We start from the raw sequence: 12422 nt of genomic DNA, 5'->3' as shown, positions 1-12422 counted from the left end.
GGAGCTGCACTGACTCACAACAAGCAAGCATCTGTACATAGTCCTTTACTACTGCAAACCACGTAACTTAACACGAAGTCAATACTGGCGTGGCATTCACCACAGCCACGGGAAGGCTGGCTAACTACTGCTGCTGCTCCTCAAAGGTGTGACAAACTACAGGTCAGGGATTCGCAGACAGGTTAAAATTAGCTGCCTGTTAAAAATCCCATCTCCTTCTCCTTATCAGCACATGAACAATGTGTCTTCTCAGTGGCACTAGTCTCTTATTTCATTAGACATCCTCTGTGCCTTCTGCTAGTCTTTTTTCCTCTTGTAGTGACTTCTTGCACTGGCTGTAGTAATTTCTTTGTTTCCAAGGCCATGAAAACATTCTTCCCTCTCTCCAATAAACAAAACCCAAATATTACCAGTCAGTAAGCAGATATATTTCCATATGAAAAGTATCAAAAGCCAGCTGCTCCGAGCTGACATTAGGAGATTGGGGGATTGGGATATGTGAACAATGCTATCCTGAGCTTTCTGTTTTGTAACAATTTTTTTAACAAACATAAAACACTTTTTTCCCTTGCAGCTCTGCATGCCCAGTCTAAGTCCCTGGTTGGATATATTCAGCACTAATATCAGGCGCTGCGAAACCCATCACACCTGAAGCAGATTCTCCCATGACACCGATTTCCTACAGAGGCTGGTACCTGTATCAATACCAAAACATCTCCAGTGGGGCCAGGTTTTCCTCCCATGGGGCTGAGTGTCAAGCTGTATCTAAAACTTAACATTTTCTGGTCTAGAGCATGATGGACTTCACCTCCACCACCACCACTTCCTAGTTTTCGGTAGCAGCTTCTTCCGCTCTCGCTCTCATCCTGTACCCAGCTCCTGACAAGCTCTGGGGGTTCCCCAGCACCCCTCAGGCTCACACAACCCCAACTGTTGAGAAAAAGCTGGAACCAAGGGAAGAAATGAGAGCAGCACAGCTTTCAGGTCACACTTATGGGGCAAAGAACTGCAACGCACACCGAACGCTTTCCCGGGAGACTCCTTGCACAACGGGCTCTTTACACAGGCTGGCGTGGTGCACGCGTGGTTGAAGCATCAGACAGAGGGAAAAGTGCTGTACGTGCTATTAAACCATTATTACAGTATTTGCCTGCTGAAGCGAAGCTCCCTGTGCTTTCGAATGAATTCTCTGCATTGAGCATTAAGCCCTCTGTTTTTACAGCAAGTTACACTCGGGTAATTAATCTCATGTTCGTTTCCTGCACATGTAAGAGAGCAGCCTTTGTTAGGGAATGATAAGACACTTCTAAGAATAGTGCTACTAAGAGCATCAGCTTTGTAAGACGTTACAGGAAAAATACAGCCTATTAACACCTGCTTTTCATTTTTCCAAGTTTTGAAAATAACGTTCTGCTTACCTGGAGCCAAATTCTCACTTGTTTACGTGTAGAAAAACCTAACTGCTTTCATCAGAAAACAAGCATAAATGAAGGTATACTTTGGTCTTTAGGGTATAATCTCCCAAAGATGTATTTGTTTAATTTTATAAACACTATAAATATTCTCAGTGGCTTCAGTGTGACTATCTGCAGTTCCCAGTCTCACAACCTGAATTCATCGCTTTGGTCTGTTAACTACAGATTCCACTGAAATTAATTGTAGCAATTTTAATAGATCCAGGATTCAGAATTTATCTGTGTGTAAAACAAGACACCCTCAGGTGGGACCTTACAAAGGTGGGATGCTGAAGTCAGGAACATGTAAAATGGGAGACAACCCAGTGAGAGCAACCGAGTCCCTCCAGTGCCAGAGAGGTCCCAGTGTGCAGCAGACCAAGCTCCCATTCGAAGCTCCCTGGAAGCTTCAGCTCCGACCCTGGGTTTTGCCAGGCAAACACAAAGGGTGGTGTAAAACTTGGGGATTTGTGTATGTCCTCACTTCAGAACCGGAGCCAACACCATCCTTCCGAAAGCGGTTGACACTTGACACCTACTGAAGTCAGTTTAAACAGTCATTGTTTTAGAGCTTGCCCTGTTTTGAAGCAGTCACTTTGGCTCAGCCTGCACTACACACCACCCCAAAGCAAGATACACAAGCCACGGTACTGCTGAAACTGTATAAAAAGTGGGGAAAGAATAGTTTACAGCGGGTCAGAAACAATTTCCATTTGATTTGTAGCATCAAGCGTGTAACCAGGCATATGAGGAAGGACATTAATCTTTGCTGTACTTGCAGCAGATTTCTTTCTGCTTTATTATGGACGAAGGAGTAGTTTATCCTCCTAACCTGAAAACAAAGCCTAATCTGCAGAGATCTGGCTAATCTAGTGGTTGATGTCTGAAGAATAACATAGACCCAATTTCCCTCGGTTTTGTAGTTCAAAATCTGAGCAGAGCAGACTGCAGCCAGTCTTGTGAGCTGATCAGAACCCCTGTTGTGACTATTATCTTGACTGTATAAAGGGGGCTTTCAAATCCCAGCTTTATCACATTCTGTTTTCTCTATTTTGCCCTTTTATGAATATTGAGTCATCAAAAATAGCTTCACTGACAGAGTTACTAATGATACCAGCTGGGTGAATCAGTGGCTCTTACATTGTCTAGTGCCTGCTCTACAGTGCCATTAGTACAAGCGTTACAAAATATAACAAAAATTAGATTTCCATATTTTATTTGCAGCTCCCTTGAGACACATCATAGTGGTTATTTTAGAACTGGAAAATGCTAACTGAACAAAGCAAATATTCATCCATTTCAATGCAATTCTGTGATCTAAAAGAAGAAACTCTGGTTTAGAATAAGGGAAAAGTAAATTCTAACAACAGTAAATTATCCTTTCTCCTAGTTTGTAGCGCAAAGTAAAAATACGCTGCCAAATCATATCTGCCACATTCTTCACAAGGCAGTTATTGCTCACATTACTAGAAAAAGCTAACATCAGCAGTCCAGAAAAAACGCTGATAACCAGAAGCGAATAGGACAAATGATGTAAGCGAGGTACGTGGCTCGAGTGTGAGAGGCACATATGGTGGCATCCATCCTCCTTGCAGAGCGCGGTGCTCCGGGGTAAGTTGGGTTAGAGGGTGCCTGACTCAAACCAGGGTTACCGATTCCAAAAGTGTAACAACAGCCACAACGCGCCTGACCAAGAACCATCACAGATGGAGACGCAAAATGGCCCACGCTGGGCTCGCGTTTTTCATGCTGTCCCAAGCACGTTTGAAAGGGTCGTGTATTCCCCCCGGGAACGCTTTCCTCGCACTGATACAGTTTCCTATGTTTGTAACACACACACCCTTTTTTTTTTTCCCCCTTCTTCTTTCAGAAAAACAGGCGGGCAGACAGAGCCCGAAACAAGGGGCCCCTCTGCACATCATGCAGCCGCAGCTCTCCATGCAGGCAGCGCTCGCTTCTTCCCACCAGCCCCCCCTTCACCTTCCAGCTCTCAGGAACTTTACAGCATCTCCCCGCACCTCCTTATCACAGCCACAAAGTGAAGCTTTCTGCTGGCCCCTGCGCCTGCCGTACTACGCTGGTAAATAAAACTCTCGCAGATGTTGCCTTTAGCAAGTGTCATAGAGATTACAGAGCATCTTAACAAAGCAGCGCCTCAGAATTTAAAGTGTGGGGTCGTAGGGGTTTTTTTTCTCCCCGGGAGGTTCTTGCCCTTCCCTGGCAAAGTGACATCTGAAATTCTGTCACAACAATTCTGTTAGTTACGGCAACATTAACTGAAACCGAAATGCGGTTTTTAAACTAAGATCCGTTGCATAACAACTGAAGTACAATCATCTTACGAGCCGGGAAAGCTTAATTCCAAAGGGCACGAGAACATCGGTGAAAACTAAAACGCTCCAGAAGCGCCCGGACCGGGGAAACCTTTTTGTTTTGGTCCCAGCCGGAGCCGAGACAGGCGAGAGAGCGAAGGGGGGAGCACACGCCGAAACCCCTTCGGGCGAGAAAAGAAACACACCAGCAGAGCCTCTGCACTTACGTATCTCTTGAGTTTCTTCTCGGGGGGCGATTTAATGAGCCATCCGGTGCAAACGACGTCCCCTGAGCTCATCTTCCCCCCCCGGCGCGGAGCGGCGAGGCGGGAGCCAGGGTGCGGGCTGCGTGCGTATTGTTCCCAGCCAATTTGCAACCAGCAGTAATCGGCTTCCTTCAGCTGTGCTCTGATAGCGCTCCAGCCCGAGGAGGAAGTCATGACATTGATCACTGACACGGCCAGCCCTCCCTCCGCCGCAAACACAATGCAACACACCGAGCACGTGACGGGCGGCCGGGGCTCGCCGCCACGCAGCCGGCGGCTGCGACACCCGCCGCCGCCGCCGCCGCCAGCGGGCGGCTCCCGCGCACGGCCCCCGCCGGCCGCCGCAGCGCCGCGGGCAGCCCGGCTCGGCGCCCCGGGGAGGAGAAGGGAGCCCCGAGCCCCCCCGGGGATGCTGACAAACCCCCCTTTGCCCGCGGGGAGCGAGCACCGCGCTTCAGCCCTGGATGCTCCGGGAGGAGCGGTGCCCGCGCCGGCCCGATGAAGTCCGGTCTGAGCGCGGTGCCCGAGGCGGGGGTGCCCGAGGCGGCTGCCGAAGGGCTTTGGCCTGGCCGCGGAGGCGCGGGCAGCGCTCCCCGTGCCGGTCCGCACATCTGCACCGGAACGGCCGCTTCGGCTGCCACCATCTGCCCGGCCCGCTCCCTCCAAACTTCTTCTGTCCGCGGATTTAAAGGGTTTCCTTGTGGGGTTCGGTTTTTTCCCAGTGGCGTTGGGTTCCCTGTGTGAATTTACTGCAAATAAACCTGATTTTTCCGGTCGCATCATTGCAGGTTCTTTGGAAAGGGGCGTTCTCAGAGGTGGCTTCAGGGAGGCAGGTTGCCGTTCCACTGCCGCCAGGACAGTGTACGCAGCAGTGGAGTTATCCCTGGAGTTAATACCCCTCTCCAGGCTGGGAACCTCCTGGCTTTTCAAGGACAGGGCAGTTTGTGTTAATTTTTAAGAAGCTGCTGATAGTTTTGTGTTAGATTTTAAGTGGCCTCAGCGATTCTTCACTGGGTTTTACAAGGCGGTAAGTTCCGAGAAGCCTTACACGCCTCTGGCCGGGCACAGTCGGTGTGCTGGAGCCTGCCTCTGCCTCTGCAAGGTGTGGTGACTGGTGTCAGGCCTGGCCCAGAGTTTCACCTTTCCACGGCATTTTTCAGAGCCGTGCTGGAGCTTTTCAGCAGGGCAGGCTCACGACCGCTTGCAGTGTCGCTGCTGGAGTCTGACAAACTGGACATCATGCTTGGTTTTTTGCAAGATTTTAAGCAAAAAAGTTGTGGTGGTATGTATTTACTGTATTTACTGTCATATGTACTATAAAATGGAGTATGATACACAAATATGTGCTCTATGCACGTATAAATAAATCTTTGTAAACTCATAGCGTCCCTGTTGCTGGCACTTATCACCACTCATCCTAAGACAATCTCTCCATAAATGAAAACTGAATGAATAAACTTTATGTTTTGTTATTTCAAATGTGCTCTGACTTCTCTAGGTAGGTTCCTGAGTGTGACTTTCATGCACCCTTGCAACATTATTTCATTTCAAACCTGACATTCCACTACCACCTTCACCCAGTTCCATACATCCTTTATCCACAGTGATGTTTGAACAACTTCACATGTTCAATAGCAAGTTGGGGAACTAGGCTTTGGAACACTTCTGCTTGGACAGATACATCCAGCCATGGAACGAACTTGGCAGAAGGAAAGTCACGTTTTCCTTCCACATGTGACTCAACTGTGTCACTGACAGATTTGGTAGCCTTAAACCTGGATGGATCTAAACACTGAACACCAAACCACAGCCTTAAAGAGAGCTCTGGCTCCATCTTTACCCGTGCTCAGTGATAATGCTGCTTAAATTATCAGTACTCCCCCCATCTCTTAAGTCACTTGTCCCTGCCCTTCTGCCACCTCCTCCATTACAGAGACATGGTATGTCTGTGTGGCTACGGGGAGAACTGAATCAGAAGACTGACAGACTGGAAAAGAGTGAGACAAAAAGAGAAGATCATTTTCCAGCTGGATCAGGACTAGTTCCTGATCTGATAAATGCAGTGGACAACTACACACTCCTGCCTGGCAAATGGAGGGGGTGATGCAGGGGCAGTATATAAGAAATCAGCAGTTGCTTAAATTGGCACTTTTGCCCAAAAAACGCCTGCTGAGTGGTAGTCATGGTGACAGGGAGGGGTACATTGATTTTGTTCCTTGCTAGATGCGTCTCTCCTCTGTCAGGCGGCTCCTGTCCTCACTGCTGGAATGGCTCAGTCACTTGTGAAGCACCTGCTGAACTACTTGCAGGTAGCAGCTCAGCATATTCAGAATAAATAAAATCTGTGCCAGTTAACTTACAGTGCCAGTACCCTCAGGGGATATACAGGAAGCCAGAAATCATAATTAAGCAGAGCATGTGGGGGTTAACATGTTTGCTATGGAAGCTGCTGTGCCTTCTTGGTATTAGTGCTCCAAACATTAAAAGAGCAAATAAAGTTATTTTGTTACCATTATGCTTTTCATTGTGCTGATAATGCATAACTCATACCTGTTTAAAAACAGTAGACTTAAAAATGCATGGTATCTAGCCCTGATGGAAGAAGTGGGATTTCCCTCTTGTCCTGCTCCAGGCACAGATTTTTCAACCACTTTTAAATTATAAAATTCTTTACTTAAATCGTTCATTATGATGGTGAATGAATGACATGGTCTTTGTTTCAAAAAGTCTTAGAGTTGAAGGCATACATAGAGAGTGACCTGAGATTGGAAGCAGAATGGAAAGTGAGGGGAAAGGAGAGCAAAGAAAGATTGATTTTGGCTGAACATTTCTGCAAAACCCTCAGGGTATTCTATTTTAGTTCCAGCTTTTGCAGTTATCCATTAGCATTTAGTTTCGGACTTCAAGTATGTTTTGAATGTATATTCTGAATTCACCAGCAAGCTCAATTTTAAAAGCTTAAACCAAAAAATGATTTTGTTAATATTACTGCAATGGTGAAAGGTTTGAAAGCATAGGATTACATAGGTTTGCTTCGGTTTATTTGTCTCACTTTTTAAGCTTTTACTTTATATACATATACCTTGAAAGGTATATTTACATATACCTTGAAAGAGAGGATGTTTTCTTTGGTAACAGTAAGATCAGCCAGTGGTGTCTGCCTCACCAAGTCTGCTGTAGGGAGAGCAACAGGAGCGTTCTTAAAAGTGACTGACCACTGAAAATACCCACATGAAAATGACTTGCAGTGAGGGTAAAATTATACTTCTTTCTATACAAGATCTTAGCAAATATTTAAAGTCTGATGAGACATTTTTCCTTAATGTGACACTTCCTAAAGTCATACACTGAAGAGCCTCCATGGATATGAACTGTAGACATGACTAGAGAGAAAGGAAAGACAAAGAAAATGTAAAACAGACTCGAAAGCCCAGACAGGAAAAGCATTCTGTGTCCTACACAGCTTGTACAGGTCACTCATGTTCTGACGTGTCTCAATCAGAATTCAAGAATCTGCCTTTATTTGGATCATGCCAGAGTGTTTCTCCTCACCAGACTAACCTCATAGGTGCCAAAGATCTGAGTAAGTGCCATGGGTTTGACCCTGAATGTGTGTGCAATTCACATCAGCCAGACACCAGGTGTTCTCTGCTCATCCTGAAAGGACCAGTCTGGTCCTCTCCTCTCCTAACTCAGGCTACTGGTGTTTCAGAGAAAAACAACACTGAACTACCACTAAAACAGAAGAGAACAAATTGACTAATTGCATTCCATGAGAAAATCCATCATGACCCTAAAGCCAACTGGTCTAAAGCCCTAAGTGTGCTATTTAAGCTTGGCCATTTCCATGTTGCAGAGCAACTGGTGAAGTTATTAATACTGAGAACAGTCCTTGCTCCTGTGTGGACAGAATAATTGGGATGGAGAAGATGGGAAGAATCAGAAGGATTTATTTTGTTCACAGATGTATAGGTATCAAAGCAGGAAGAGACACCAGAGTTACCTAGACTGACATTCTCACAGGCGTGTATTTTTCCCAGAATCTAACCCCACATTTAACTCATGAAGCCCTGCAGGGGTTGTGAAGGTTGGGGTGCATGCAAGAGACGGCCACAGCCCTGGGAGAACAGCCTGTTTCTCTCATCTGGTGACTGATCCCTGTTTACATATGGAGCTCACACCACACTTACTCAGCAAAATGCTAACATGCCTCTGCAGCATTCCCACAGCAAGCAGAAAAGCTCAGTATCACAAAAAGGCATGACACAGTATATATGTTCCAGCTGTTCCTGACAGTTTCCACTCTGCTCCCCCCTGCAGACAAATATTTCACTCTCTTTCCATTCACAAGGACAAATTCAGCAAAGTCACAGGGGATAATTCAGCCCCTTCTCTTCCTTTCAGTAGCCTGTCCTCACCATACAAATCAGGTCTAATAGAGGAACGCACACAGCCCACCAGAGCAACACAATTTGCTGTTGTTTAAACAATTAACTACAAAAACTGGAGCCTGACCACTGGCAGAGAGTGATGCTGACCCTGTCTGCACTAGGCTGCCTAGCTGATGGATATATTCTGCCTGAGCCAGGCTGGGTACTCAGTCCCCCAGGAGCTCCAGGGGCAGTGGGACCCACTGGCTGATACCTGCCTTCGAAGCAGGAGCCAGTGTGAAAATACAACAAGAAAAGAGACAGTTGAACACAGTTGCTGTGTGTGGTTTTGCTCCAGGAAGTATATGAACGATGCAAGCAGCGTGTGGCTATGGCCTTTGTTGTTATGGACAGGGCAGAATCTAATTTTACTGAAAGCTCTCATGACACACATTGACTCTGTCAATGCTTTTCAGACAACAGACCAACGCCCTCTGGCACTAATCTCCTCTGGGAAAGAGGAGCAGACATCCAACATCTCACAGGAAAGTCTCCCATTCAGGAAAGTGGTGGAGGAGCTGGTGTTCTGCTGAATACTGTATTTATTTGCAAATGCAAATAAATGTGTGGAGGTGGTAACAAACAGAGGTGGTAACAAACAGAGGCTCACTTGGTACAAAGCTCTGCCCTGGCGCTTTGGCCAGAAGATAGGTTTCTCTCTGTCATCCATGGAAGCACACATCAAAATTTTCACTTTTGCTACTTTTCAGCTTCTGTTTGCAGACTGGAAAACAATATTATGATGCCTACATAGCTGTTCAAGCCAGTCATGGGTGTTACTCTCTACACATGCATCAGTATCAACCCTTTTCTGAGCATTTCCTGGTGGGGCTGTTCTATCAAAGGGCCCTTAAAATCAGCAATAAATCCTTGCAGCTGAGGGAGGAGATACAGAAGTAGAGAAGTTAGCTTTTTGAAAGTGCCATAATTTATTTTCTGATTGCCTTAATTACTTTAGAAACCAAGAAAAAACCTACTTCCTTTTTCATATACAGCCATGTGTGGGCTTTATATGGCAACCTGGAGGAATTTACCTGTGTACAGATGATGGATTCTGGTGATATGACATGGTCAAATCTGTAACAGCCAGAAATCCAAAATGATCTTTTGATATCAAGATTATGACAAGCCTCTTCCAGATCAGAATTACCAAATTAGTAGTAAAATCTAATTTAAATCTCTTGAAAGTGAGGATTTGCTGAGACCAGTTTACTCCAACCTGTTTGCAGCAGCTTGAAGTTTGGATGTGAAGCTTAAAGAAAGGCCCCAGGAAGGTCTGCAGAAACAGATGGAAAAAGAAGTTTGTAATTTTATGCTTAAATGAAAACAAATCTACCTAGCTATTTTCAGATTCACAAAGGTAGAAGGCTCGTCATGAAGTGCAGAATGGGTCTTGGCTTCCCTAAAACGTTCTCACTGAAACCAGAGAACATTTCAGAGTGATGAGAAAACGAACACAGGAAAATTAACATGAGGGACTGTCTGCTTGTTTTCTATGTTGCCCAAAAACATTAGTGAGTGTTACAGGAGCCCTACCTCTTACGCTGCGATTTGAGAGAAGTTTTCATGCAGATGGTAAAACAGTGGGTGAAACAAATACACACACACACACACACACATCCCCCCTGGTAATTGAAGGAAAAATTAAATACTACTTTATTTAATTAGAATTGAGCAGAGGGTATTACAGCAAACAGATTTCTGAACTATGTGTGTAAAAGGCTGCCCTGTGTGAAGAATGTAAATGCAGGAAAGGAAGAATTGTTTTGATGGCAGCTGTGTGTTTGAGACTGTTACAAAAAAGGAAGAATCATTACAGGATGAGGAAGAAAAGGCCCAGGCAGTCAGGGAAACAAAGAAGCAAAAAAAAAAATGGGGGAGCAAGGAGAAAGGCAGAAACAGATTCTGTGTGGATAAACTAAAAACAGCTACTCCAGTTTAACATATCCTTCAGCAGACAGGGAGAGTAGTCTGGAAAATATAACAGGTTCAGCCTAGTTTTCTGCAGCAAGTAGATGATGGCAAGTAAAAATGGATAAAAAGGACAGGGTTGAACATATTTTCACAGCAGGATAAAGCCTGTGGCAATTGAAGTGTTGGCTTTGGGCTTACTCAGTGCATCTGCCATGTTTGTAACGCTAATGGAGGCAGGGCTTTACAGCATCTTTCTGTGCATTTAAAAGAAATCCTGGTGCATTCTAAAACCTTTGAAGAGAGCTGTTACATTTACAAATAGTCTGTGATCAGCTTAGGAATAACAGTGTGAAATCAAACCCGCAGAAAAAGGCTTTTGCTTAAGAAAGAGATCATTTATTGGGCAGAGAGTTCCCGAGGAAAGCATTTTAACCATCATTAGAGTTAAAGTCTATAGTGCACTGGCCTGTTTGCTGGATACTCACAAATATTCAAACTTTTGCAAGATTCTGTCTCTCTTATGGGCAGGTTATTTACAGGTTTTCTGTATTGTAAAGCCACTGCATAGGTTAGGGGAGAAAGGGATGCCATTGCAGTAAGCAGCAAAGTAGGATTCAGATTTATTTCAGCTGGAAAAACCTCTTTTGACAGCTTTTGACTTTGATCTAAAACCTTTTCAAATGCCCTTTGCTGTCAACAAAACCTGAGTCTTCTGGACAGAGGCTCTCTTGACACAGCACAGCAGTTTTTGGCAAAGTTGTGGTTTATTACGTCAGGAATTGCTGCATGAGAGTCCCTGGCCATTGTAAAATCTGCATGACATCACTGATTGTAGGTGGGCAAAATTTGGAGTTGATGACTGAATACACAATTGTGATGTTGTTTATTAAAGTCTGGCTTATGGCAGCTTAAACTGATACAAATGAGCGTGGCTGCAATCCCACCCTCCATCTTGCCATGGATCTGTTTCTCGGCTGTGTTGGCACTGGCCCTTGTGTGTGTGGGCAGTGGAGTTGTTTTGCTAGGCTGATCTGAGGAAAAAAACAACCTAGTAACTCTCTTTGTTGTGCTCATTTTTTTTTTGCTTTTTAGAACCTGGAACTACCCCCCTGTTCACTTGCAGAAACACCAGCAACAGTGCAAAGGGGTGAGGAACACAAAAACATGGTGTGGGGGGAAGGTGCCTCTGTGTTTAATTTCAAAGTTATGAAGGCCTAAAGGTATTCACCTAGACAACTGCTGTATCTTTGCAATAAGCTCCTGATGAGGCTCAGTAAATTAACAGATTCTAATGTGATCACATAAACCTGGCTCATCACATCCATGAAGAGATGACAGTCTTCTCACTTTCATAATTTACCAAACTGTGAGAGTTCCTGGCTCTCCCACTGAGAAAAAGAACACACAGCCAAAAAAAAAAAAAAGAGAAGTGTATACCAAGTGAAAAAATGTTTAACAAGAAACCTGTGGGGCTGGGAAACAGCCATGTAGGGATCTCTGCAGTACCACAGGAAGGCTTTGGTTCCCAAAGCCTGGAATTACAAGTGCAATATTGCATACAAGATGGGAAAATACGATGAGTGTTTATACATATCAGCTCTCTGAACCAGACACAGAGGACACATTAGATATTCTGTTGTAGTTTTTGATGCTGAACAAGGCCTTGTGTTTGCAAACCCCACTGGCAAGTTCAGAAACTGCTGCGTGAAACAAAAACTTGGTGTAGAAAACTGGTGCGTGAACATGAAGCCTGTACCATCAGAAAACAGAGACCACTTGCTGTTTGTAGCCACGAATAGCATCGTGCAGGGGCTGGACAGCTCTTACCTGCTCCACTACCACAAAGCTCAGCACCAGCAGAAACCCTCGGAAAATACGTCTTTAGCAAAACTGGGGTTACAAATGAGTGATGTGTAAGCCAAGAGCTCGTTTTAGAGGCAGCTTCTGTATTGTAACCTCTGGAAGAGGAGGCCTAAGTTTGTTTCTAATCCTATGAGGAAGGAAAAAATCTGGAACCCTGAAGTGGATAAAGCTTGGAAGGGAACC

At 45.1% G+C, this 12422-nt stretch overlaps 1 protein-coding gene across 1 annotated transcript in view; it reads right to left on the bottom strand.

Annotated features, from left to right (window-relative positions):
- The window catches only part of GAB3 (GRB2 associated binding protein 3), a gene marked incomplete at its 5' end in the record, with an annotated part of 61163 nt that extends 57098 nt beyond the window's left edge, over positions 1-4065 (bottom strand). The window contains one exon of the mRNA XM_084268990.1: positions 3994-4065. Coding sequence (XP_084125116.1) covers positions 3994-4065 — 72 coding nt within the window. The remainder of the gene's footprint in view (positions 1-3993) is intronic.
- Between the last annotated feature and the right edge of the window lie 8357 nt (positions 4066-12422).

The sequence above is a fragment of the Gallinula chloropus genome, assembly GCF_964237585.1.
Source record: "Gallinula chloropus genome assembly, chromosome: 11".
In the NCBI taxonomy this organism is placed as follows: Eukaryota; Metazoa; Chordata; class Aves; order Gruiformes; family Rallidae; genus Gallinula; species Gallinula chloropus.
This window is presented reverse-complemented; position numbering and strand designations above follow the sequence as displayed.